The sequence below is a fragment of the Lissotriton vulgaris genome, chromosome 5 (genome assembly GCF_964263255.1).
Source record: "Lissotriton vulgaris chromosome 5, aLisVul1.2, whole genome shotgun sequence".
NCBI lineage: Eukaryota > Metazoa > Chordata > Amphibia > Caudata > Salamandridae > Lissotriton > Lissotriton vulgaris.
Window position 1 is genome coordinate 1,636,179,650 of NC_141693.1, and position 26,708 is coordinate 1,636,206,357.

General features: G+C 48.9%; 1 protein-coding gene across 1 annotated transcript in view; it reads left to right on the plus strand.

Moving 5' to 3' along the window:
- The window catches only part of SCN4A (sodium voltage-gated channel alpha subunit 4), a 1,232,571-nt gene that overhangs the window by 1,043,324 nt on the left and 162,539 nt on the right, over positions 1-26,708 (plus strand). Inside the window, exon 26 of the mRNA XM_086923780.1 lies at positions 1,945-2,215. Coding sequence (XP_086779906.1) covers positions 1,945-2,215 — 271 coding nt within the window. The remainder of the gene's footprint in view (positions 1-1,944; positions 2,216-26,708) is intronic.

Consider the following 26,708-nt stretch of genomic DNA (forward strand, 5'->3'; position numbering starts at 1 on the left):
TGTATGCTATGACTGAACTAAACAGTCTCCCATATGTTCACGTGCGGTGACATGAGTTCTCGCCTTTGTCGTTAGTGGACTCAACATCTAGCCACAAAAACAGGATTAAAACAGATGTGTACCCCACCCTGTAATAGCAGATGAAGATGATGCGCCAGGATGCCCTTTGGAGTAGAATACACTGAATAAGCATTATTTCATTTCAGGCTCGGCCTCTGCACCTGAGGCCCCAAAACACACCTGCTGCATTATAATTGCTACCACCTCCTTTCTGCATGAATCTCCACTTCACCTGACCCCGCTGGACATTGTAGATTGAGAAGTTAGATAACTGGTGTGTTACCAGTTGACTATGAATATATTTTACTGAGAAAGAGGTTTACATTGTTTTAGAGCCTCTTCCAAACATAGGCGATGCGGCAGAATATCTGAGTACCAGGGCAGTGTTCACGGTGTATTTCATCCCCAAATCCAAATAATATTTCAAATTCAAAATAATTTAAAATGACCTTCAGGTGAACCTATTTACTCTTTCACCTGAGATGGCTACAGCTAGCTTCCAGCACAACTAATATCCAAGTTTGTCTGACCGCAACTTGGAAGGCCATAAGTAAAGACAACCTACTTGTTTTAGTTGGGTAGAAAACATAAAAAATAACAAATACAATATACTAGGGAGCTAATAACAAATAGACTAAAATGCCACTTCATTTTGTTCATCTGTTATCAATGCTCATACTTTCGCACATGCCCTGTAGCCATTTGTTCCTATAGCATATCATGATAACAATATACTAGTTGTGGCAATGGTCATCATGGTAAGTGTGAGGATAAAATTCCCTTGAGGCGCAACTACCTAATACCCTGGCCTTTTTTTCCAGTTTACACATTTTGCTAGGATGATGGGTAACAGCTAGTATTATGTGCTTTTGGTTGACTTTTCTGGCAGTAGTTGGCCGATGCTGTACACTGTTGGTGCCATATAGCAAATAGCCTTGGAAAATCACCAGGTATTTTTCCACAAGAGGTCAAAAGTGAAACACTTCTTGATGCATCTGGAGAAAGCAGTGTCTTCCAGTACATCCAATGGAGGCTTTGTATTCTCAAGGTTCAATCTGAAAGCATACTTAGCAAATATTTCACCACGACCCAAAGTGCATTCCCCCATAATCTCCTGCAAAGCCCCCTTGCTATAGTGTGGGAAGTCATATCTTGCATTCCTGTTGTCATTAGTATGATTGGTGACATAACGGATTAGTCAGTAGATGTGACAAGACATAATTACTGCTGAAAAGCAGCTCACAACAGATGAACACATCCAAAAGCACCTATCTTGTTGGCCATTAGATCAATTCCAAGGGCATCTAACCACCCAACAGAAAATAAAAGCCAACATCACAACTACTTACCTATATCACTTACCTTGTCAGTATTTTAGTCCTTGATATTTAAGCTTCGGTAATCTGGTAACTTAATATTTCCTACTTGATGTTTCAGGCTGCCACTGTAGTGGTAGTTGATTCTGTATTACTCAGCGTGGCATTGACGTTCTACTACAGGCTCAAAGCAGATTACAACAGTGTCTTCTGAGCTGCTCTATGTATCTTTTGATTGGTGCGTTTCACATCCTGCTTCCTTACAAAACACACCAATTTTTGTTATAATGCTGGATTCTTCAAAGTTTGCTCAAACATCTGTAGTTGTGTTGCAATAAATTGTATATATGTTTTCTTTCATTGGTTAAAGGAATAGCTTTTTGGGATTAAACATTAAACACATCCTTCTCCATCACAGTGCATGCAAACATTTATATTTGTGTGTTTCCTCACTCAACCACTCTTTTCTTTTTATATCTTTGTCTGTGGCCTGTTTGTTTAAATGTGGTTTTCCTTTCTGTGCACTACAACTGTACCTCCAACTTCACCTACCATCCCTTCATTCAAGAACAAACTTCAAGGATTGGTTTTTGATTTTGTGACCAAGCAAGTTTTTGACATTGTGATCATGGTCCTAATTTGTCTTAACATGGTGACCATGATGATTGAAACAGATGACCAGAGCGAGCAAAAGATCGAAATTCTCTACTATATCAACTTGGTCTTCATCGTTATCTTTACTGGAGAATGTCTTCTGAAAATGTTTGCACTTCGGCATTACTATTTCACAAACGGCTGGAACATTTTTGATTTTGTGGTCGTTATTTTGTCCATTGCAGGTACGTTTTTCATACTTTATTGTTTTAATGATATAGTAGAAATATTATTAGAATTGTATACAAACTTATGGCAGACCGTGAAGGCAGTTTTCCGGGCTTGTGGTGAGGCTCTAATGCAGCCTTTACAGTGAGCCTCGATTTCCCATCACTCCCACAGAGTTAAGAGAAGTCCACCTTGTCTAGAAAGCTGTATTCATCTGGAACATCATGGATAGACACATTTCAGAGACTCATAATACGCCTCCTCAGAGGCTGTTGGCCTTCAGCTCAACAAACACATTGTTGATTAATGACTGAACCAACATGATGACCATTGTAGTGCTGCCTTAAATGTTCTGGGTTTTCCTCTCTACTCTAGAAATACTAGTCTTGCTATCAAGCATTAGTTCAATTTAAATATAGATTTAACCGTGTCATGCTTTAAAAATGTGCTACATACTTGTTTGGAATAGTGGAAATGAGTGAATATTTCTAACATTTCAGAACATTAGTTATCCATTTAGGAAGTGCTTAAATCCTGACATGTCTAAGTACACCCAATATGGAAGATGAAAGAACTGATCTATAAGTAGCTAATGATGAGTTTCGCCAGACAACACACTACCATTGACTAATAAACCAGGAAACAGAACTTGGTTAAATGGCTTCCTCAGTTTGGTCCTTTACATTCTTCAGTGAATAATAATTTGGGTAAAGTAGAAACCATAATTAAGATATAGAAATTCCCTCCTTTTCTGTTTATTCCGGCACAGGAACCTCTTACACATTTTTTTAAATAATCTTTTCATTGGAATTTTATTCATGAACAAACACATTGGGCATACCCACATTACATCATATGAAGCATTAAGAGGCTTCAAATCAGGACATGGTTCGTTGGATAGGGAGATTGTCGCAGCACTGTCCATCAATGACCGAGAAGTGATTGCAGGAGGGGGTATGGAGTAGCCCCTATCATTATCCCACCTCCTTCTGCATGGGCGTTAAAACCAAGTTCTGTACTCAATCTAGTATTGGCTGGGAGATTCCCATTTCCAGGCCATAGAACTCGGCCTCAGATATTCTTGTACTTCCTAGGACATCCCCTAGAGGTGTAAACTACTTTTTTGGCCCCTCATGCAAGCGTCAATTCTTACAATTCATTGTTCCTTGGTAGGCACCTTCTGCAACCCCCAAGACCCGCACAAATTGTTGCTCTTTGCAGACCAGAGAGCAGAACACTAGCTTCCTGCGATGCAGGTCTATAGTCGCCGGCCCTCCAGAAGCACGAACTGCCAGAATCGCTTCCTCTTTTATGTCTTCCAGTTCTTTCAGTATGAGCTACCAATTCTTCTGTATCTCTAAGCATACCCAGAGCATATGATAGAATAAACTAATATGCATGTTACAGCTTAGGCAGGAGGCCGATGGGATCCTCCCCATTTTCTGCAGCCTGTCCCACAATATGTAGACCCTCTGCAGGACTTTAAGCTGTATCCGGTAAAAGCGCTCCCTGGTGGCTACCTCCCAGGGGTGCATAGGCGCCACCTCCCAATCCACTTCCTCTATTTCTCCCATGTCTTTTTCCCGGCATTGCCAAAGGCTTCCAAGGCCATCAGGACTCTTTGGTAATGAGTACTCTGTATGTGGAAGAGATTGTCCTCCTCTCCAAGGGTCCCAGCAGCAAGTGGTTCTCTAGTGGGGAGGCTAAAGCAGGGAAGCACAGTCCACCATCTCCGCCTGTAATGTGTGCTGAAGCTGGGTATACTTATAGTCTTGTGTGTGAGAGAGGCTTCCTCTTGAAAGCAGGCGAATAATTGAATTGCTCTGTCAGTTCGCAAGTCTCCTAGGCAGACTATGCTGCCCATCTCCCAGCAACCAAAACCCTGCAACTTACTCACTTCAAGGAGCATCTCTCCCACCCAGAACCATGTGGACTTTGCCACTTTCCTCTTCCACTCTAACTGGGTCTTCATGTTATCTCACACTGTCATCGTCACCCTTGCAATTATCAGAAAACTTGTTCGACTCTTCCCATCATGTGCATCGTGCCTCCAAGAAGGATCCAACATAGAACACCGGTGTAGGTGCACCCCAGGATCCTCCCTTGGGACGTGTGCCCAGAGAGTGAGGCCCAGTAGTATGCCCTAAAGTGCGGAAGTGAAATTCCTCCATTATACACTGAGCGACGGAGGGTTCACAAAGGTATGCCAGGATTCCCTCCATCCCAAAGAACTCGCCGGACATCCCTGTACAGGCAACTAAAGAGCATTTCCAGTATGAGAACTGGCATGTTATGCAGGATATATAGGGGAGGGTAATCATCTTGAGGATGGCAGCTCCACCCAGGAACATTAGAGGAAGTTTTTTCACCTGGCCACATCCTCCTTTAATTGCACCAGTTGAGGGTCCAGGTTTTTTCGCCAGAATGTTTAGATTCCCAAGTAATTACAAATACCCAGGTATCAAATGCCCTTAGTGATTACCTGCAAGGCCTCAGGGATCAATGTGACCCAGTCCCACCATCCCACTTTAAATAAAACTTAATTTCCTCAATTTACCCTATAGCCGGAATACTCTCCGAACTTCGCTATCCTCTTTAGCAGGAGATTCAAGGACACCTCAGGTTCCGTTATATACAGTAGAACAGCACCCGCATATAAAGAAATCTGCTCTGTTGGCCATGTCCCCAGGCTGCCATCCATGCGTGCACAGAGCAAACAAGAAAGTGGACAAGGGAAGTCCTGTCTGGTTCCCCTCTCCAAGGGGAACTTCACCAAGGTAATTCCATTTAACCTTAGTGTCACCGTATGCCGTACTGTCGGCAAACAGAACGGCCACCTAACTTCAAAACAGCAAGCCAAAACCCAGCCGCCTTTGCTCAGCAAGGAGATTAGGCCAATGAATTGAATCAAACACCTTTGCGTCAGTGTAGATGACTGCCAGGGGGCATGGGAGGTCCCATACAGCATTCAGCCAATTATGCAGGCGCCTGATGTTCTGTCTCATTGACAGTCATGATATTATTCCCGTCTGGTCATAATTTACCAGACAGGTATCAGCTAGGAGCTTAGCTTTCAACATTCAACAGAGAAATAGGGGTGTTAGAGCCGTCTTTATATAGGACTGTAAACAGGGCATGTCTTAAATCTGGGAGGAGAGTTCCTTGAGTTCAGGATTCCTCCAACATCACAAGGAGGTAGGGGTCCACCAGAGTTCTCAGTCTCATAAATATTTCTGTGGGGAACCCATTAGGGCCTTGGGTTTTCTCACTGGTCAAGGTCTTCAATGACTCAGAGTGCTCCACGAGTCTGAGAGCTCCCTCCAATGTCTCTACCATTTCTACGTCCAGTTGCAGGAGGGCCAGCATTCTCAGAAAGTGTTCTGTCTCTGCCCCGTTCCTGTGCGGTCGAGATTCATAAAGAGCCTGAAAATATCTAGCACACTTTGGAATCTACTAGACACCATCTCTCCCGACGTCGCCTTCCTGACAGAAACATGGATGAACGCCTCATCAGCCCCTGACATCACCATTGCCATCCCGGAAGGATACAAGATCATCCGTAAGGATCGCATCGACCAAACAGGAGGAGGCATCGCTATCGTCCATAAGAACTCCATCCGCATCTCAACAAGCTCAGAAGTCAACCTAGCTAGCGTCGAACACCTTCACTTCCAGATCCACACCGACCCCAAGACCACACTCAGAGGCACCCTCCTTTACAGGCCACCAGGACCCCGTGCAAAATTCAGCGACGTTATCACCGACTTCATCACCCCACACGCCCTCCCCTCCGAGGAATACATCCTACTGGGAGACCTCAACTTTCACCTGGAAAAGAGCAATGACAGCAACACCACCTCCCTTCGGGACAACCTCGCGAACCTCGGACTCAAACAACTTGTCTCTACGCCCACCCACATCGCAGGTCACACACTCAACCCCATCTTCACCTCCACCAAACATGTCTCCTTCAGTCACACCACTACCCTCCAGTGGACGGACCACAGCTGTGTACACTTTTTCTACAATAAAACCACCACTCACAACCGACCTCAACCTACTCTACGAAGAAACTGGAACAAAATCACCATCGACCAGATCTCCTCTTCGCTTCTTCAAAACCCACCTACCCACTCCTCAAACCCCGACCAAGCAGCATTTAACCTCACCCAATGGCTATCCAACAGCGCCGACACCCTAGCACCGCCGAAAAAACGTCAAATCAAACTTGGCAGCAAAAACGCCTCCTGGTTCAATGATGATCTTAAGAAATCCAAGAAACTCTGTCGCTCCCTGGAGAAGGCCTGGAAAAAAGACCCAAACACCAGCACCAGGGACGCCTTCAAAAACGCCACCCGCATACACCACCAACTGATCCGGTCTGCCAAGAAAGCCGCATTCAAAGACCGACTAGACAACAACGCCCACAACAGCAAGGAACGATGCAACATCGTCAAAGAATTCACCAACCCCTCAGCCAACTCCAACGACATCACCCCCTCGCAAGCCCTCTGCGATTCCCTAGCCTCATTCTTCCACAACAAAATTGCAGACATCCACAACAGCTTCGACATCCAACCCGGAGACCATCCCACCCAATCTTCTGCCGTACCTGCACCCCCCTCGAACATCCTTAACAACTGGAACCCAATCTCCACTGAGGACACCATCCGCCTGATGAACTCCATCCACTCAGGATCCCCCACAGACCCATGTCCGCACCACATTTTCAATTAAAGCAGACTCCATCATAGCACCACACCTCCGAGACGTCATCAACTGCTCCCTCAACTCCGCCACCTTCCCGGAAAACTGGAAACACGCCGAACTCAGCGCTCTTCTGAAAAAACCCACAGCGGATCCCACCGAACTCAAAAACTACCGCCCCATCTCGCTCCTACTATTCCCGGCCAAAGTCATCGAGAAAGCCGTCAACATCCAGCTCGCCGCCTTCCTCGAAAGCAACAAATCCCTCGACTCCTCACAGCACGGAGACCACTCTCATCGCAGCAACAGACGACATTCGAACTCTACTAGACAACGGAGACACAGTCGCCCTCATCCTCCTCGACCTCTCTGCAGCCTTCGACACAGTCTGCCATAGCACTCTCCTACAGCGCCTCAATAACATCGGGATCCAAGGAAAAGCACTGGAATGGATCACCTCATTACTCACCGGAAGAACCCAGAGAGTCCGCCTCCCACCATTCCAGTCTGAGGCCACTGAAGTCATCTGCGGCGTACCCCAAGGTTCCTCACTCAGCCCCACCCTCTTCAACGTATACATGAGCCCCCTCGCAACCATCGCTCCCCAACACAACCTCAACATCATCTCCTACTCAGACGACACCCAACTGATCCTATCACTCACCAAAGACCCCAACACCGCCAAAACCAACCTACATGAAGGCATGAAAGAAGTAGCAGAGTGGATGAAGCACAGACGTCTGAAACTGAACTCAGACAAAACAGAAGTCCTTATCTTAGGCACCTCCCCATCCGCTTGGGACGACTCTTGGTGGCCAGAGGCCCTTGGAAAAGCACCCATCCCGACGGACCACGCTCGAAACCTGGGCGTCATCCTGGACTCCTCTTTCTCGATGAACAGACAAGTCAACGCAGTCTCATCTTCATGCTTCAACATCCTCCGCATGCTCAAAAAAACATTTCGCTGGATCCCCACCGAAACCAGAAAGACAGTCACCCATGCACTGGTTACAAGTCGCCTGGACTACGGAAACACCCTATACGCCGGTATCACCGCAAAACTCCAGAAAAAACTACAACGCATCCAGAACGCATCAACCAGACTCATACTTGACATCCCACGCAAAGACCATATCTCTAGCCACCTGAAAAACCTCCACTGGCTCCCCGTCAATAAGAGGATTACTTTCCGACTCCTAACCCACGCCCACAAAGCACTCTACGAACTTGGACCCGAATGCCTCAACACACGACTTTCCTTCTACACCCCCCCTCGCCAGCTTCGATCTTCCAACCAAGCCCTTGCTACAATTTCTCGCATCAATAAAACCACCATGGGAGGTAGATCCTTCTCCTACCTCGCAGCAAAAATCTGGAACTCACTCCCCACCCACCTACGTCTCACACAGAACCACCTAGCATTCAGAAAGCAACTTAAAACCTGGATATTCGACAAGTAACTCCCTTCCCCTCCTCAAGCGCCTTGAGATCCTCTGGGTATGTAGCGCGCTATATAAATTTCTGACTTGACTTGACTTGACTCTCAGGCTAGCTCCTCCTTTTTGGGTAGCCTATACCCAGTGTTGGATATTATCTCTCCCACCCATCTGGCTGAATCTTATCAGTTTCAGCACTTGTTTACATATGTGTTCTAGTTCATTTAAGCCTGCTCCCCCAACTGATACACTCGCTCTGGCCCGTCATTATTGTGTATACATTTCTCCATTTCTCGTTGGGCTCTATATTCTGTATTTTACTTAGTACTATGTTCCACTCTTACAACCGGCTTATTTATGTATGTAAAACATTCACCATTGCTCACCAATTATTAGAAACCTCGAAACCACTGTGGGTATCAGTTTTAATATTTGTTCTAGTTATTTAAAGCCTGCACCGCGCCTGATAGACTTCCTGTATGTAGACTGCTCAACACTCACTCATGCCCATCACTATTGTGTATACAACATTCCTGTTTGTTTTCTATATACATGCAACTATCCTACTTTCTTGTACCAACGCACCCCTACACCTCTCGATAGAAGTAGCCTAGTTGAGCTTTCCATCATGTAAATCGAACCTCGCATGCTCGCGACATACTCGTCCCTCCTACTGTACGATCGATATTGCCAACTCCACCGGTTTTGCATGCCCACGTAACAAGGTTTATACAGTATCCCTCGTGTACGCAGATCCCAACGTTAGACTCCACTGTAGCAGTCAGATCCAGCCAGACTGTAAACGCGATTGTTAGCCTGTGATCTGGTAAGTCGTGCACTGCCTTATGCCACCGCCGACCACACCGAAATCCTCCGACCCTCCCCGTCTTCCACTCGCCCGACAGCAGGACTGATTCCCCCGCTTTCATTTCAGGCATTTCCGGACACAGGACCGCCCCACTGAGGGCTACGTAGAACTGGTTACCACACCATTATCCTACTTCATATCCTAGAAGCTGCCTATTCACCACACGCAGTGGTAAATCATGATACAGTCGACATAATAACACTACCTTTACATTATCACCATTTACTCGATCTTTCTTTCTGTTCCCCCCGTGGCCTTACCCTGACATCACTACAGAACCCGGCTTGGTTCGCTGTGAGTACTTTTAATCCACTTCACCCACGTTTGTTACACTTCACCCATGTTTGTTACACTTCACCCCACGGGATATAACGCTGCAACTTCAGGTAAACCCCCGCCACCCTTTTTAGCCTTCATAAATAGTCTGCCTGCACAATTTGATGTGCTCGCTCTGACCCCCTTTATTCTTTCAACTCCTTAGATGTCCCACACATCGTAGGTCCTGATGAGACCCCACATTCTAGCTGGGTCGAAACGCTGTCGACAATAATTGGAAGTGAACCCACAAGACAGCACTCATGATTGTATAGAGTAGCTTTACCATTGTGTTCGACCTCATTTAAAAAAACGGTCGCTTCCTTTGATGAACATTTGCTAGAAACCTTGTATATAATCTCACTATGTCACTAAACTGTTTTTGCTTTGGTTCTTACATTACACTTGGGACACTTTGCACTGTTACAAAGTTATTTTTTGTTCATTACCCGTAGGACTATGTTTAATGCTTTGCAATTTTTTTGAAACAATATAACATTTTCTTTAGAATAGACCGTGGTGTTACGTTTACTCTCTCTTTGATATCCCATATGAACCCTCTGTTTTGATTAGCTATCATGATTTTGATTTACCAATTAATATTATTCCTAACACTCCACTAGAACCATTGTTCTTTACATAAATTATGCACCCTGGTTCCTTGTGAGTAGGGTTTCCCTTGTTCTTTCTTCTCGCTGAATATTGCCTTAGGCAGAGCCAAGAGGCATCCGACCTTGTCACCTGCATGGTATATTTTGTGCTAGACTGCAAGGTAATAATGTCAAGTCACCTCCTACAGTAATTTAAAGTACTCTAATCCTGTCGCCTCCAGGAGTCAATGTGTTGCCTCCTCCTGGCTGTGTGCCATTTGGCTCTCAAGGAGCCATGCCTGTCGTTCCAGCTCTACTGTCTATCCCTCTTTTTATGGGCTATTATCATCTGTGGATGGTCACGAAGGACCTCTTAATAGGCCTCCCATACCAACCAGGGTGAGTCCACAGTGTCTTTGTTTTTTTCAAAATACACTGTTGTGTTAGCTCAGATCTGTGGTACTGTGGTTGGGTCCTGCAACTCATGCGTTGAGACACCACTGATGGTTACCTGAATGACCGGGAGTTCCCATAGTAATCAGTAGAGGCGAGAGGCTAGAGATTCCTTGTGCTAGGTAATCTGCTCCGTAAAAATGAGGGTTCAGACCCACCAAGATGAACAGGAAGTCCATTGGGCCCCAAAGTAACAGGAATAGGCCACCTCAATGGGATGTGTCACCCTGCAGATGCCCCAGCGCAAGTTTTTTCAAGCACATGGAAGGGTAGTATGCCTGATCTCGGTCTTGACCACATTCGGGAGCAACACGTTATTCCAGTCACCCCACCACCTCCCCACCATATGGATAGAAGGGCCTGCCTCCTACAGTATGGGACCTATTTTAGCCATCACCACCTGCTGAATTCTGGGTGGGGCATATACATTGACAAAAATGTAGCCTTGCGTACCCCATGTCCACTGGGTCCTTAGCACCATCCCATCAGGATCCTTCTATTTTCTTGTGACCAGAAGTCGGGTGGCTTCTGTCTCAGGAGGACCGCAACCCATCGTGAGCCTCTAGTATATCCTACATACCCCAGTGACGCATAGCATCCTTAACAAAGGAATTTGCACTCAGTGCCCAGGAGATGTCTCCTGTAAGAAGACTATGTCAAGAGCAATGTGTTTTATGTACTGTGCTACTACCTCTGTCTTGACCTTGTCCCCTAGGCCATTTACTTTCCTGGAGAGGATTGTAAGGCGATCAGAGCATCCCCCCCTTCAAGTTATGTTGACTCATGCTGGCCCATCACCTCCTCTGTCCACCCACCCATGTCCTCAACATCTCTGTTAAAAGAGTGTCTGCCTGTTAATTGAACCAAGCATAAACAGCCTTGAACTCCCTCAGGCAACATTTCCTCTCTATAAGTGAAAACATGCTTAGCCCAATTTAGGAGTGGTCTGTCACCCACCATTCAACTACTTAAAAACAGCTTAACTTGAGAAAATGTTTCGGGCAGTCGTACCCTCAAGAAGGACGTGGAGAGATTGTTTCTATATACCACCAACAGCTCCAGTTAATACATTCATAATAGTTCGTATTGGTTCCTCCTCCAAATAGTTCCTTATCCTGACCTCGCCAGATGACCCTTAAGTCTTCTGGCTCACCTTGGGTCAGTGAGGCCAGAGCAAATGATGACATTTACTGTCATAATCAATCAATCAATCATAGCATTTGTATAGCGCGCTACTCACCCGGAGGGGTCACAAGGCGCTGGGGGGTCTGCTACTGCTCGAAGAGCCAGGTCTTGAGTTGCTTCCTGAAGGAAAGGTGGTCCCGGGTTAGCCGGAGGTGGATGGGGAGGGAGTTCCATGTCTTGGCAGCCAGGTAGGAGAAGGATCTTCCTCCGGTGGTGGCTCTGTGGATAAGTGGGACGGCGGCAAGGGCGAGGCTGGTGGAACGTAGCTGGCGGGTGGGAGTGTAGAAGGTCAGGCGGTTGTTGAGGTACTTGGGTCCCAAGTCGTGGAGGGCCTTGTGTGCATGGTTGAGGAGTCTGAACGTGATCCTCTTGCTGACAGTAAGCCAGTGCAGGTCTCTCAGGTGTCCGGAGATGTGGCTGTGTCGGGGGATGTCCAGGATGAGTCGTGCGGAGGCGTTCTGGATGCGTTGGAGTCGTTTCTGAAGTTTGGCTGTGGTTCCGGCGTAGAGGGTGTTTCCGTAGTCCAGTCGGCTGGTGACGAGTGCCTGGGTGACCGTCTTCCTGGTTTCGGTGGGGATCCACCGGAAGATCTTTCGGAGCATACGCAGGGTGTTGAAGCACGATGATGAGACGGCGTTGACTTGTCTGGTCATCGAGAGGCAGGAGTCCAGGATGAAGCCCAGGTTGCGTGCGTGGTCCGTTGGCTTGGGAGCAGTGCCCAGGGCAGGGGGCCACCAGGAGTCGTCCCAGGCGGAGGGTGATGATCTCAGGATGAGGACTTCCGTCTTGTTGAGTTCAGTTTCACGCGGCTGTTCTTCATCCACTCGGCGACGTCTTTCATCCCTTCATGTAGGCTGGTTCTGGCGGTGGTGGGGTCGTTTGTGAGGGAGAGGATCAGCTGGGTGTCGTCGGCGTAGGAGATGATGTTGAGGTTGTGTTGGCGTGAGATGGCTGCAAGGGGGCTCATGTAGACATTAAAGAGGGTGGGGCTGAGTGATGATCCTTGTGGTACGCCGCAGATGACTTCGGAGGCCTTGGACCTGAACGGGGGGAGGCGGAGTCTCTGCGTTCTTCCGGAGAGGTACGAGATGATCCATTCCAGTGCCTTCTCTTTGATTCCGATGTTGCTGAGGCGCTGTTCTAGGGTGTGGTGGCAGACAGTGTTGAACGCTACGGAGAGGTCCAGGAGGATGAGGGCCGCCGTTTCCCCGTTGTCGAGCAGGGATCTGATGTCGACTGTGGCTGTGATGTGGGCAGTCTCGGTGCTGTGGTTGGCTCGGAAGCCGGACTGCGAGTGGTCGAGGGATCCGTTCGTCTCGAGGAAGGCGGCAAGCTGTCTGTTGACGGTCTTCTCGATGACCTTGGCAGGAAAAGGGAGGAGCGAGATGGGACGGTAGTTCTTGAGGTCGGTGAGGTCCGCCGTTGGTTTCTTCAGGAGGGCGCTGAGTTCGGCATGCTTCCATCTCTCCGGGAAGGTGGCGGTGTTGAAGGAAGTGTTGATGATGTCCCGGAGTTGGGGTGCGATGATGGAGTCGGCTTTGTTGAAGACGTGGTGGGGGCAGGGGTCGGTTGGTGATCCGGAGTGGATGGCGCTGAGGGTGGTGGTGGGGAGCGTTGGTACGGCGGTTGGGTGCGTGGTCTGTGCGCCAAAGCTGTTGTGTATGTCGGCGATCTTGCTGTGAAAGAACGAGGCGAGTGAGTCGCAGAGGTCTTGCGAGGGGGTGATGTCGTTGTTTCCGGCTCTGGGGTTGGAGAGCTCTTTGATGATGCTGAAGAGTTCCTTGCTGTTGTGGGCGTTGTTGTCTAGTCGTTCTTTGAATGCTGTCTTCTTGGTGGTGCGTATCAGCTGGTGGTGTTTGCGGGTGGCGTGCTTGAGGGCAGTCATGTTGTCTGTGGTCTGGTTGTTGCTCCATGCTTTCTCGAGGGTACAGCAGTTCTTCTTGGAGTTCTTGAGTTCGTCGGTGAACCAGGAGGCTTTCTTGCTGCTGGGTCTGCTGGGAGGGGTCTTCAGTGGTGCGAGGTTCTCTGCGCAGATGGTGATCCACTGTGTGAGGTTGCTGGCTGCTTCGTTGGGGTCCGTTGTGCTGGCGGGAGGGTTCCGGCTGAGGGAGGTGGTGAGCTGGTTGGCGGAGATCTTGCTCCAGCTCCTGCGGGCACCTGTTGCGGGTGGTGGTGGGTCGTGGTTCTTCTGAAGCTGAAGTGGACGCAGCTGTGGTCCGTCCAATGGAGTCCGGTGGAGTGGCTGAAGGAGATGTGCTTGCTGAAGGTGAAGACGGGGTCAAGCGTGTGGCCGGCGTAGTGGGTGGGGGTGTTCACCAGTTGCTTGAGTCCGAGGTTGGCGAGGTTATCCAGCAGGGTGGTGGTGTTGGTATCGTTGTTGTTCTCCAGGTGGAAGTTGAAGTTCCCTAGGAGGATGTAGTCAGCGGAGGGGCGGGCGTGCAGGCTGATGAAGTCTGTGATGTCTTCGCTGAATTGTGTGCGTGGTCCCGGGGGTCTGTAGATGAGGGTGCCTCTGAGGGTCGTCTTGGGGTCGGTGTGTATCTGGAAGTGGAGGTGTTCGGCGGCGGTGAGGGTGTTGTCGGAGTTGATCGTGATGCGGATGGTGTTCTTGTGTACGATGGCGATGCCTCCTCCGGTCTGGTTGATGTGGTCCCTCCTGGTGATCTTGTACCCGTCCGGGATGGCGATGGCGATGTCGGGGGCCAAGGAGGCGTTCATCCAGGTTTCCGTGAGGAAGGCGACGTCTGGTGACGTAGTGTCGAGGAGGTTCCAGAGTTCCACGGTGTGTCTGTGGACGGAGCGGGTGTTGAGCAGGATGCACTTGAGGTGGTTGTTGTTGGTGCTCGGCTTGGCAGGCGCGGTGCAGGTTCGGAGGCAGGTGAACTTGCAGGCTTTACAGGTGAAGGGTCCGTGGGTGCGTTTCGGGGTGGCTCGGTAGCAGGCGGGGTTCCGGCCGGCATTAAGTGCGTGGAGGGTGGCGGCGTCGTAGGTCCGACGGGTGGTCTTGCATCAGCGGGGGCCAGGGGTACTGGCACTGGGCGCGGTCCAGGCGCGGACGGGCGGAGACAGGCTTGCCTTTGGTACGCCTTCGGCGCACAATCGGCACGCCCACTGCACGTGCGCGCGGACGTCATAAGTAAGGAGCCGGGAGGGAGGAGTAGCTGGGTGGCGGGAGCGGGAGGCAAATGGGCTGGAGGGGGGCGGGGCCACAGGGAGGCAGCGGCAGGAAAGTAGGTGGCTCAGCGGTGACTGGGGCGTCCGGCGACTGGAGCAGCAAAGCGAGGCAGGAGCGGCAGAATCGAGGCAGGAAGCAGCGGTGTGTGGGGGGCGACCTCGCCTGGTTACAGGCTCAGCAGTCGCTAGGTATCCCCTAGGGTCCCGGACCAGCCCAGAGTCCGCCTCTCAGTCCGATGCTACATGGGAGAACCACAGGCTGTCTGCTGTTCTGAAATCTTGGGTGTGGTGAATGGTCACCACTGCCTCCAGCACTTTAGCCCTTTCAACTCTTGCCTACGATGAGGAACAACAGTTTGTCAGTGAGGGGGTGTTCCTCTTCCTAAGGCTACTCTTTTCCGCCCAGCCATCTGCCATCTCTATGCCCCCTGCACTGCATTCTTTCTCTTGCTCCAGCCATCTGTTGATATCCTCTGGGGTCTCAAAGAAGTAGACTGAGCCATTTCAGACTACCCTGAGTTTTGACAGGTTACAAGAGCGCATGTGAGAGACCTATCTGTTGCAGTTTTGCTTTCAGTTCCAGGCACAAGTTGCGTCTTTACTGTACCCTGAGTGTTTAGTCAGAGAAGAGGTGGACGTTGTTGTACTCTACTGTCGATGAGCCATGCAACCTGGCTGTCTGTAGGATCCGGTCTAGGTCCCTAAATTTCAATAGCCTTTCTATTATTGGCCTTGATGGAGCCCAAGGGGCTGCCCTGGCATACGGTGAGCTCTTTCAGTTAAAAACAGGACCTGGGGTCTCCATTATATATATATATTGTCAGTAAGGCATTGTTCCATATAGAGTTACGCTGATTGCCGCTCTATCTGCTCAGGTAGGCCTATCATCTGTATATTAGTGTAGTGGGAGTAGCCCTCCACATCCTCCGTTCGCTCCGTTGGTGCTCCACTGCCAAAGCCAGGTCATGCAGCCGGACCTTCATTTTGCCAGGGTCCAGGGTCACTGACCCACTGCATCTGCTAGCTTCCGAAGGTCCACCCTTTGCAGATCTAAATCTAAGGCTACTCCATCCATCTTAGGTCCGCCTGCGGGTTAGCGCCTGGGATCTTCCCCAGCTGGTTGGCTTGTTTTGTCAGTGTATACCATCACCCTGAGCCTAGGTTCGCCATCCCCCCTCTCTTCATGCTGAGGCTGCAAGAGGTGTCCCTTCACCATGTGGGTCTTGTCTGATTTGCCTTTTACCTTTTTGTGAACACATGTGAGTCAGTCAGTAATCCCTGAGCTAAGGCCTCTCCTCACTCTCCTGGCCCCCGTGCATGGCTGCAAGTAGTTTTGCATCTATATGGTAATCTCAGGTCCTTGAGTGCATACTTCTCAAAAGACGTGGCCCTGCTACCATACCATATCAGTTGACCGCCAATCGACCTCACCGTGGGGGCACCAGGAACTCTTACTGCCATGCTTGCTGTCACCTCGTGGTAGGCAGCCTGGGGCATTCTGTGCTGGTATTAGCGGGGAAGGGATCCATCCCACTGCCCCCCAGGGGCCATCCCTTTTCCTTTTCTCTGGGACTGTGTGGAACCAGAAGTGCAGTGGTATGGCATGTGACCCACTCAGCCCAGTTGACCGCTTAAGGTGGCTTCCCTCCTGGTGGGCCACACACTGGATAGATACCTCCTTCCGCAAGGTCCCCAGAGGGCCATTTATGACTGCCACTTGCCTCCAGGCGATTCCCTCTCCATGGCTGCAGCAGGCACCTCTGTGCGGGCTCTATTGAGGTAGGGGATTGGAGGGAATCAGGAACACATAAGGAGAACAATTCTGGTTCCTCCGCAACTGGGTCCAGCCCTCTATCTCAGATCTTCAGCGTCTGTTTCCCAATCAAGGACAACGCCCCTCTTCCATTTTGTAGGGAGTTAAATCCCCATCAGCCCTGTAGTGAGCCACCCGGCCACTGCTATACTTTGTAGCACACTCATCTCCCTGGGCCGGGCACGGACCAGGGAGTATATAATAAATGGTGACATCAGTGCACGTGTCTGACGGCACAAACGGAGCATCCCAGGGATTGCCATTGGTCTCCCCCCCTTAGGCTTCGAGGGCCCTTTCCTACCCGGACTATCACATTGGCGACGAGGTGAGAGCGGGCCCCGCGGGCGGCCACGTGTCTGGCACGTGGGCTGGCCTTCACCTTCAGTCGGGCGGTTGGAACCTGCTGGGGGCGGAAGTGGTGGTGGACGCCTTGCTGTCGGCGGTGGCGCCAGCCCCCACAGTAAAGTACAGAGAGGCGGATGATACCTGGGCCTGCTCGGAGAACGGGAGGCGTGGCCTGGCGAGGCCGGAGTGTCGTCGAATCATCGCCCATCGGCTGCCCCAGTGGCGTGCTGTGTAACACACATGAATCCGGTGATGCCGGATTCACCAGAGAGGGCAGCTGCCCTGGGAGTGGGGGTGGCAGGAGGCCGGCCCGAGTCGCAGGGCTGCAAAGACCCTCCCTGAGTTCAGTCAGCTTGCGGACCCCGCATCGGCGGCTCCGCGCTGAAAGAAGTGGCTGGGGCGGATGGAAAACTACTTTGTCGCCACACGAGAGACTGACTGATGCTGTTGATGGGTGGCGATGAGTTCTATGACTTGTTCAAAGATCTGCCTGACACTGGTGCTAGTGATGACTATGAAAAGGCGGTCCAGGCCCTGAATCGCTACTTTGATCCGCAGGTTAACCCGGACTTTGAGCATTTCAAGCTGCGACAAGCGAAAAAACGCCACGATGAGTCGATTTAAATGTTTTTTGCAAGACTGCGGAAGTTGGCCAGCACTTGTGTAGGGGTTGATCTGTCGTTTGACACCAGGGCCCAGCTGATTGTGGGGTGCAAGTCTATAGAACTGCGCAAAATGATTCTACGTCAGCTGGGGATCAGTTTGGAGGAGATATTGATTTTGGGGAGATCGCATGAGCTGACGGATGCACGAGCAGGTGGAATGGAGGCGGCGTTGGCTTAGAAATGACTGGCGCTCAACCGGTGTCCCCAACACCCATCAAGGAAGAGAGGGTCGAGGTGCTCAGAAAAGCATATTGCCGTGGGGCTGGAGCGGGCACTAAACAGGAAGAGAGGTGCCAAAAGTGGGAATGTCGGAACTGCGGCTTGGGGGCACATGCCCAAAGAGTGTGCCCAGTACAAGGGAGGCAGTGCCTCAAATGCAATAAATATGGACACTTTGCAAATGTGTGCCAGAGTGGAACACAGCGGGGCGGAAGTAGGCCTCCAGGAAAGAGACTCACGAAGTCGGTTAAGACAGTGCAGGAACATGAAGATTTGGACAGCCGCGGTCAGCCGTTGTCAGTCATTGAGGACGAGGAGGACAATGTGTTTGTCATCTCACATATCCGGGGGGTGAACACGGCCAAGAGACCATTGCTTACGTGCAAAGTATGGATAGGGGAGTCTTGTGTGCAGGCGCTGATTGACACGGGGCACCCGTGAACATGCTGGATGCTGATCAACTTAGGAGGCTGCGCCTGAGACCACGACTAATGCTGACTGCAGCCAAAATTCTCACATACGGAGGAGTACTCTGATTCTGCTGCAGGGGGTCATTGATGCAGAAGTAAAGTACAAAGATAGAATCACTGCCACTAGGTTTCTATGTCACCTGTGATCGGGCCGGCTCGTTGCTAAGTTGCCGCATGGCCGAGGATCTAGGTCTGGTGATGTTTTTGAAGCACATACACCAGTCACAGGTGGACCGGATTCTCGAAGAATTCAGTGAGCTGTTCCAGAGGTTGGACTGCCTGACAGGAGTAGAGGTCCAGCTGCACATTGATGAGTCAGTCCAGCCGGTAGCGCTTCGCCACCGTAGAGTGCTGTTCCATCTAAGACCACTGGTTGAAGCTGAGCTGGACCGTCTGGAACGTGATGAAGTAATTGAAAAGGTGTCCGGTCCAATGCCGTGTGTGTTGCCACTGGTAATAGCACCCAAGCCGAAGCAGCCCGGGGCCATCAGGCTGTGCGTGGATTTGAGGCTACCGAACAAGACCATCCGCCGTTAGAGACATATCACCCCGACCATTGACGAAATTGTAACAGACTTAAATGGGGCACAGTGCTTCTCAAAAGTGGATTTGAACTCTGGTTACCATCAACTGATGCTCGTGGAAGAAAGCCGATATATCACTACTTTCTCCACACATGTGGGGTTACGCCATTTCAAAAGAGTGGGGTGTCCTCGGCGGCAGAAGTGTTTCAGGAGGCAGTGAGGGAGGCGCTATCTGGCCTAGTGAGAGTCATCAATGTCAGCGATGACATCCTGATCTTCTCGAAATCGCTGGAGGAGCACCATGTGAGGTTGAGAGCCAATCTTCAGTGACTGGTGGAGCAAGGTCTAACCCTTCATCAAACAAAGTGCAACTTCTACGCTACAGAGGTCGGTTCTCGGCCCGGGGTTTGCAGATGGGTCCGTCTACGGCGGAGGCCATTAGAATGGCGGCAATTCCACAAACGCCCTCCGAAGTGCGGAGCTTCCTTGGGATGGCTAACTACTGTGACCGGTTGATTCCGCGGTTGGCCACTATCTCAGAATCTCTACGGCAGCTCACCAAAAATGATGTAATGTGGCAGTGGACTGATAAGGAAGCACAAGTGTTTGCCGATGTAAAGAAACCGCTGGTGAAGGGTGCCTCGGTTGCATACTTTCGGCCGGGAGGAGCCATGGAGCTGATCGTGGATGCTAGCCCGGTGGGACTTGGGGCCGTGCTCCTACAGAAGTCAGACCAGGATGAGTGGGTGCCCATTGCATACGCCAGCCAGACGCTCACAGCGGTGGAAACCTGATAGGCGCATATTAAGAGGGAAGCCTTGGCCATCCGGAGTGCATGTCAACACTTCAACATCTACTTGTGTGGACACACGTTCACAGTGGTGACGGACCACAAGCCACAGGTACCTCTTTTCGCTGGGACAGCGAGGAATGGGCCTTCGCGATTTGAGAGATGGGCTGTTCAGATTCAGCAGAACCAGTTTGAGGTGGTGTACTGCCCGGCTGACTATCTGTCACGACACCCTCTGGCCCGAGTGGAGTCCAGGGGCCGGAAGTGGATGAAGGAGCAAAGATATTTGTAAGACAACTGCTAGAAGAGGCCCGCCTCCAGGCTTTGCTGCTAGAAGACGTTCAGAATGTCTTGTTGCTAGATGAGTATTTACAGGCTGATGCCCACTCACTACGTGATCACCAGTGGAAGTGGTTCCTAAGTGAAAATAACAGATGGGCGGCCGACGACAAGGAATACTGGGAGAGAATGTGGAAGTGCCGAGAAGAGCTGAGTGCGGTGGGAGACAGCATAATCTTGCGGGGTCCGGCACATAGTAATACCTGCAGCACTACGAGGTCGAACGGTGCACCAGGGGCACCAGGGGATCGAGAAGACTAAGGCCCGCCTGCAAGCGAAAGTATGGTTTCCTGGTGTGGATCGGCTCGCGGAGGACAAAGTAAGAAGGGGCCATGCGTGTCTGATAATGGGGACTGACTCACCCGAAGCGCACACCATAACAGAAGGCCCGAGTATGTCACCCTTGGCGCAAGTGAGCTTCGACTTTGAGAGCTTTCCGGATAGATGGCAAATGGCGGTGCTCATGGACAGCCATTCGAAGTTTCCGGTAGTGGAGGTAGTCGCCTCGGCGGCCTTTGAAAGCCTGCACTGGAGAAGACTTTTGCCCTGCTGGGACTGCTGGAGGAGCTCCGCACAGACAATGGGCCGCCGTTCCACGGACAGGAGTTCCGCGATTTCCTTGACCAGCATGGCATATGACATTGGAAACAAAAAACCTCAGTGGCCACAAGCCAACGGAGACGTTGAGCGTTTTATGAGGACATTAAACAAAGCCCTACGGATTGGAGTGGCACAAGGTATCAATCTGGAAATATGCTTGCACCAGTTTTTGAGGGCATACCATCAAACGCCCCACTGCTCAACCAAATGCGCGCCCCACAATCTCCTGCTAAAAAGAGCTGTGCGTGATGGCATACCTAGCAGTGACGTGTGGACCCCTGCGATCCTGGATGCGGAGCGGTCCCAGGCCCGCCGCCAAAGTATTTTATTTTATTTGTTTTATTTTTTTATTTCAGAAGTTTTCTATAGCGCTGTCAAGACCCAAAGGTAACAGAGCGCTTTACATTACGAGAATAGCATATAATCAACAGAAGCATGACATATGAAAGGTTTTAACCATCAATGAGTGTCAGAGTAAGAGCTGCGTAATTGTTGAGCAGAACTTCTTTGGTTTTCAAGATTCATTGCGGTCGCATAGCTCTGTGGTTGCTGTCTGTTCCGTGATATCCACAACCAAGGGAAAAGGGAACAGGGAACAGGAATTTGAGTTGACTTTTGAATTCCACAATGGACGGTATGGTTCTGATGTGCAGGGGGGATGAAGTTCCAAATTTTGGGGGGGTTTCCCGTGAAAGAGCAGTCCGCTGTTCTTTTCTTTCTAGTTTGTGGTAGGATGAGTAGGAGGGAGCTAGAGCTTCTCAGATTCCTGGATTGGCCTGCTTTTTTGAGTTTTTTTGCCAGGTATTGGGTTTGCCGGTATGGAGGGCTTTGTGGGTTAGGCAGGTCGTTCTGAAATTACTTCGCATTTCTACTGGGAGCCATTTGAGTTCTTTAAGTGCAGGGGGGATGTGATCAGATTTTTTGATGCCGGTGATCATTCTGGCTGCCACATGTAATGTTGTTTTGATCGGTGCCAAGTGCGATTTAGGAATACCTGTTAGGACTGTGTTCCCATAGTCCAGTCTTGACAGTACCAGAGATTGTGTGGCCAGTTTGAGATCCTTTTTTGGAATGTAGGGTTTGATTTTGTTCAAAAGTCTAAGGTTAAAGAATGCACTTTTGGCTGAGTTCTTAATGTGTTTCATCATGTTTAGTTTAGACTCTAAGGTGACGCCTAGAGATTTAACAGAGTCTGCTAGAGTAAGATTCCCTTTGAGCGCATCAACTGCCTTTAGCCATTCGGTGATTTGTGGGTTGTCCTCTTTGTTCGAGATGTCTCGGTCTTGTCTGGATTTAGTTTCAGGGGATTGTTTGTCAGCCATTCTTGAACATCTTTCAGGACAACATTTAGTCTTTAGATGTCATTGAGAGAGGAAGTTTCCAGATAGATCTGTGTATCATCCACGTAGTGGTGAAAGCGGATATTGGCTTTTCTGAGTAGCTTGGAGAGCGGTTCCATATAGATGTTAAAAAGCTGTGGAGAGAGCACCAATCCTTGGGGGCCGCCCTTGTTGACTTCCAGGGTTTCGGAGGTGAAGTTCTTGATTTTTATTTTTTGCGTGCGATTATGAATAAAGGAGGAGAACCACTTGAGCACTACCTCACCGAGACCAGCTCTTTCTTGAAGAGCCCTGATGAGGAGTTTGTGGTCCGCCATATCAAATGCTGCCGAGAGGTCAAGGAGAATGAGAAGGCAGCATTTGTCATAGTCTAGTGATCCATGGATATCATCTATGATGTTCAGAATCGCGGTTTCTGTGCTGAAGCCTTTTCTAAAGCCAGACTGGTGGGGTCTAAGAGGTTGGTGTTGTCCAGGTGCTGTAACAATGACCGACCCAGTAAGAAAAGAGGGGCTTGGCTGGCCGACATAGAGGTAGGAGACTACATGGTGGGAAAAGATCGACACCCAGGATCCAAGTTTTGCACACCATTTGAGCCTGATCCATCGAAGGTGGTGCGGATCAAAGGTACTCTAATTGCTGCGGAGAAGGGAAATCAGCATATAGCCCGTAATATGTTGTGGTTCAAAAAGGCTCTTGGTCCTAGTGAGGCGGCAGTGGATCCCAAAATGGATGTGTGGGAAGAAGGAGAAGCAGAAGTGCCAAGGGAAGGGAGCCAGAAAGGGGGGCTACCCCTGAAAGACGGAGGGGGATGTTTGAGCGCAGTGATCCTGACCACAGTCGTTATAGCAACCACCGGGGTGCCGAGAACGGAGAAGACGGCAGTAGGTACCCTCACTACTGGCTACGCAACAATCCCGAGCTGAGTACCAGGCTGCAAGACATTTTGTGTTAAGGGCTCCAGGAGGAAGAGCGACCATGTTTGGTGCCGGGGAACAGGTACAGGAGGCGGTCTCCGTAAGCTCATATTGAGATTACTGCAGCATTCTGATATTTTGTGTAACTGTATCAAATAGATGTTTAACTTCTAGATTGGCTGCTCATTGCTTATCATTATACGTTCGTGTGGGGGAAAAGAAATAGGAGGGGATACACCCATAATTTATGAATGATGCCTTAACCATCGACCAGACGCCTAAGGATAGCCAGACGTAACAATCTCTCCACCTCCTCTGCAAAATGCATGTTTACCCCTAGTGGTGGCCTAGCGGGCATCCAGGGAAACAGAAAAGAGGTTAGGTTGGAAAAAGGAATGTAAGAAGTAGCTTGTCTTGTGTGCAAATGTGAGTGGGAGGGTATTCCAATATTACTGCCTCAATAGGGGAAAGCATGACCTCCATGCTTGCTGCATCAAATTCTAGGAACTGTCAACAAAAGTGAGTAAGCCAATCACAAGAAACGCATAGATGAGGACGGATGAATTTTGTGCCCTAGATTTTTGGGGTCATCCGTCAAGTGTTCTCTGGGTATGCATTAATCCCACCATTAGCCTTTTGTAGACTTCCTTTCCCTCACACACATATCTGTATATATGTGTGTAAATATATATATACATCTATATACATATATACATACATATGCGCATATATATATATATATATATATATATATATATATATATATATATATATATATATTTGATGGCATGTGTGTCTGTAGATACACATGCTTACCATAAGTCCACCAGCTAGTGTTGGGCTTGGAAGTGTGCAAGTTGTTTTACTTAGAAGACGTCTTTTGAGTCAGGAGGTATAGTCACTCTTCCTCTTGCTTATAGTACGCATGGTCATCAACTCCATTGTTAGATTTTTTTTTCTGCCATCGGGTTCGGTTGTGTGTTCTTCTGCTCTGGTCGACACCATCATTAGATCCTTTTCTAACATCGTTGGTATTGTTTTTGACTGAGATTCAGTCTCTACTTAGACAAAAACTGTTTGGACGTTGTATTCGTCCGGAAAGCACGTTTCCTCTGGCCCCTTCAAGGCCTTCTCCCTTCGGTGGATAAATTCTCCCATACGTTTTTTTACAAAGCAACCAAAAGGTGATGGAACGAACACTTTTCAAATTTTGTCTTCCTGTCATTCAAAATTTCCGCATACTGATTTATACAAAGTGTGTAATTCCTGCCTATCTCCCGATCATCAGGAACAAATCAGTGAGGCCTGCAAATCATTCAGGTCAAAGAAAACTCTGTGCGATTGTAAATCCAGAAGACTGCAAATGTATCAACACATCATCGATGGAATGCTGGCCATTTTTAATTAGAATGAACCGGAAAAAGAAATGGCCGCACATTAATCTGCTACAGAAGATGGTAATTTCTATCCGGAACTGAGCTCCGATTCAGACGCAAAACAAGATGCCTTCACATCGGGGCAACAAACCATGGGAGAAGATGAAATGACCAAAAACAGGTCCAATGGATTGACCCTGGGAACCAACGGCAAACCAAGAGCCAGACAACGGAAAAATACCGAATTGTCAACATGAAACTGTGATCCTAAGCAGAGGTTTAGGCTATGCCCCTACCCCCAAGGAAAACTATTTCAAACTGACTGGAGAACTCCACATCTTCTTCAGAAAATTGAGATTACGCTAGTTTTTCAATAACCAAGAGAGTGTCACTCCTTCGGACTCTGGACTGCGTAACCCATCAAGAAATACACCCAATGCTGCTTTGACTCCTAGTGAAATTCTTACCTTAGAGAAGGCCGTCCTGAAAGATGTCAAACTCCTTATGCCAAAGGTCCTCTTCAACAATCTACCAGCAAGAGAACGAAGAGTCATTATGGATCTCAATATTGACTCCAATATAGTCATAAAACCAGCTGATAAGGGAGGTGCCACTGTCATCATGAACTTGGACGACTATGACAACGAATGCCAGAGACAATTGGCCAACACCCAATACTACAAGAAATTGGATACAGATCCTGCAGAATCCTGGTAAATGAAGCACTCTCTAACGGATGGATCACTAAGACTGAAGCAGATTTTCTGATGAAGACATCACCAACAATCCCATATTTCTACATTCTTACAAAAATCCATAAAAATATACGACTCCATCCGGGACGGCCTATAGTGTCTGGCATTGGCTCTCTTTTAGAACCTTTGAGCCAATTCTGCAATCACTTCCAACAACCTTTGGTACAGAGCACACCGTCATTTCTTAAGGACATCAAAAAAACCCTTTGCCTCATTGACAACCTGCTCAATCAACATGAGATTACCTTCCTTGTTACCCTTGATGCGGAAGCCCTGTACACTAACATCCTGCAAGACGCCACCATCAGGGTCATCGACAATAACCTCAGAAGCAGCACGATTGCCTCACCCACACCAGTGAAGTTTATCATGGAGTGTGAAAGTATAGCCCTTAAAAACAACTTCTTCCAATAAACAACCAACTATACTACCAGATACACGGAACATCCATGGGCAACACTTTCGCGCCAAGCCTGGCGTGACTCTACATGGCGGATTTTGAATCCTCACATGTATTCACCGACACAAACCCCTACCAGACGGACATCATCAAATGGAAACGTTACATTGATGATATTCGGATCGTTTGGTCTGGGACTGAGCAAAGTTGAGAAGAATTCCATCTCTAGATCAATACAAAAGACGCGTATCTGAATTTCACTATCTCCAAATCCAATATGACCACCAGACCTGCGAAAATCAGAATCGGTGAACATACAAGTAACATTCGCTTCGGACGCAGCACAACCAAAACGGCGAGATACATTGGATAGAATTACAAGGTTGAATCTAGTCTGCCTCTTTTCCCTGTGGATTCTCACCAACTAACACTCACCAGTATCCTTTACCACACCATTTTTGGTGATACCGACTAAGCAGCATTTATACATGAGTGATATACTACAATACCTACTAATAATAATCCCTAGTGTATTGACATTCCCCTTCTATACACTTGATCATCCCTGGTCCTTTGGGGCAATACACCAATCAATTTATACAATGATAAATAGGCCGATCTGAGCAGCTATTCACCCTCCTACAATGGCTGTGGTCTATTACCACTCTGACCACCTCTCACACACGAGGGCTGCACATTGTTTCACTTCACCATGGACTTTGGTACCTATAACTAATAGTATGCATGGACTCATGAAGATCCACTACACCATTGTTGGTCATACTCCCCACGCAGCATATATACGTGAGGGTTATACGACAATACCTACTAATCATAGTCCCTAGTGTATTGGCATTACCCCCTATACACTTGATCATACCTGGTCTTTCAGGGCAATACACTGATCAATCTATAAATTTATATAAAACAATGCCAACCTGAGTGGGTATTCAACCTCCTATAATGTAACTGGCCCTTCTGTAGTCATTTACCACTCTGACCACCACTCACACACCAGGCGTGCGCATTGTTTCACTGCTCCATGGACTTTGGCAGGCAAAATGAATAGTATACATGGACTCACAAAGAATATCCATTTCCTCCCATGCGCACAATGTCACTCCCAACCACTCTAAGATGGCACCCATAGTCACCACCGTCCTCACCGACGCCTTTTTCACACGTGATGACTATGTCACACTTCTTGTGCCCTCAACCACACCCATCTC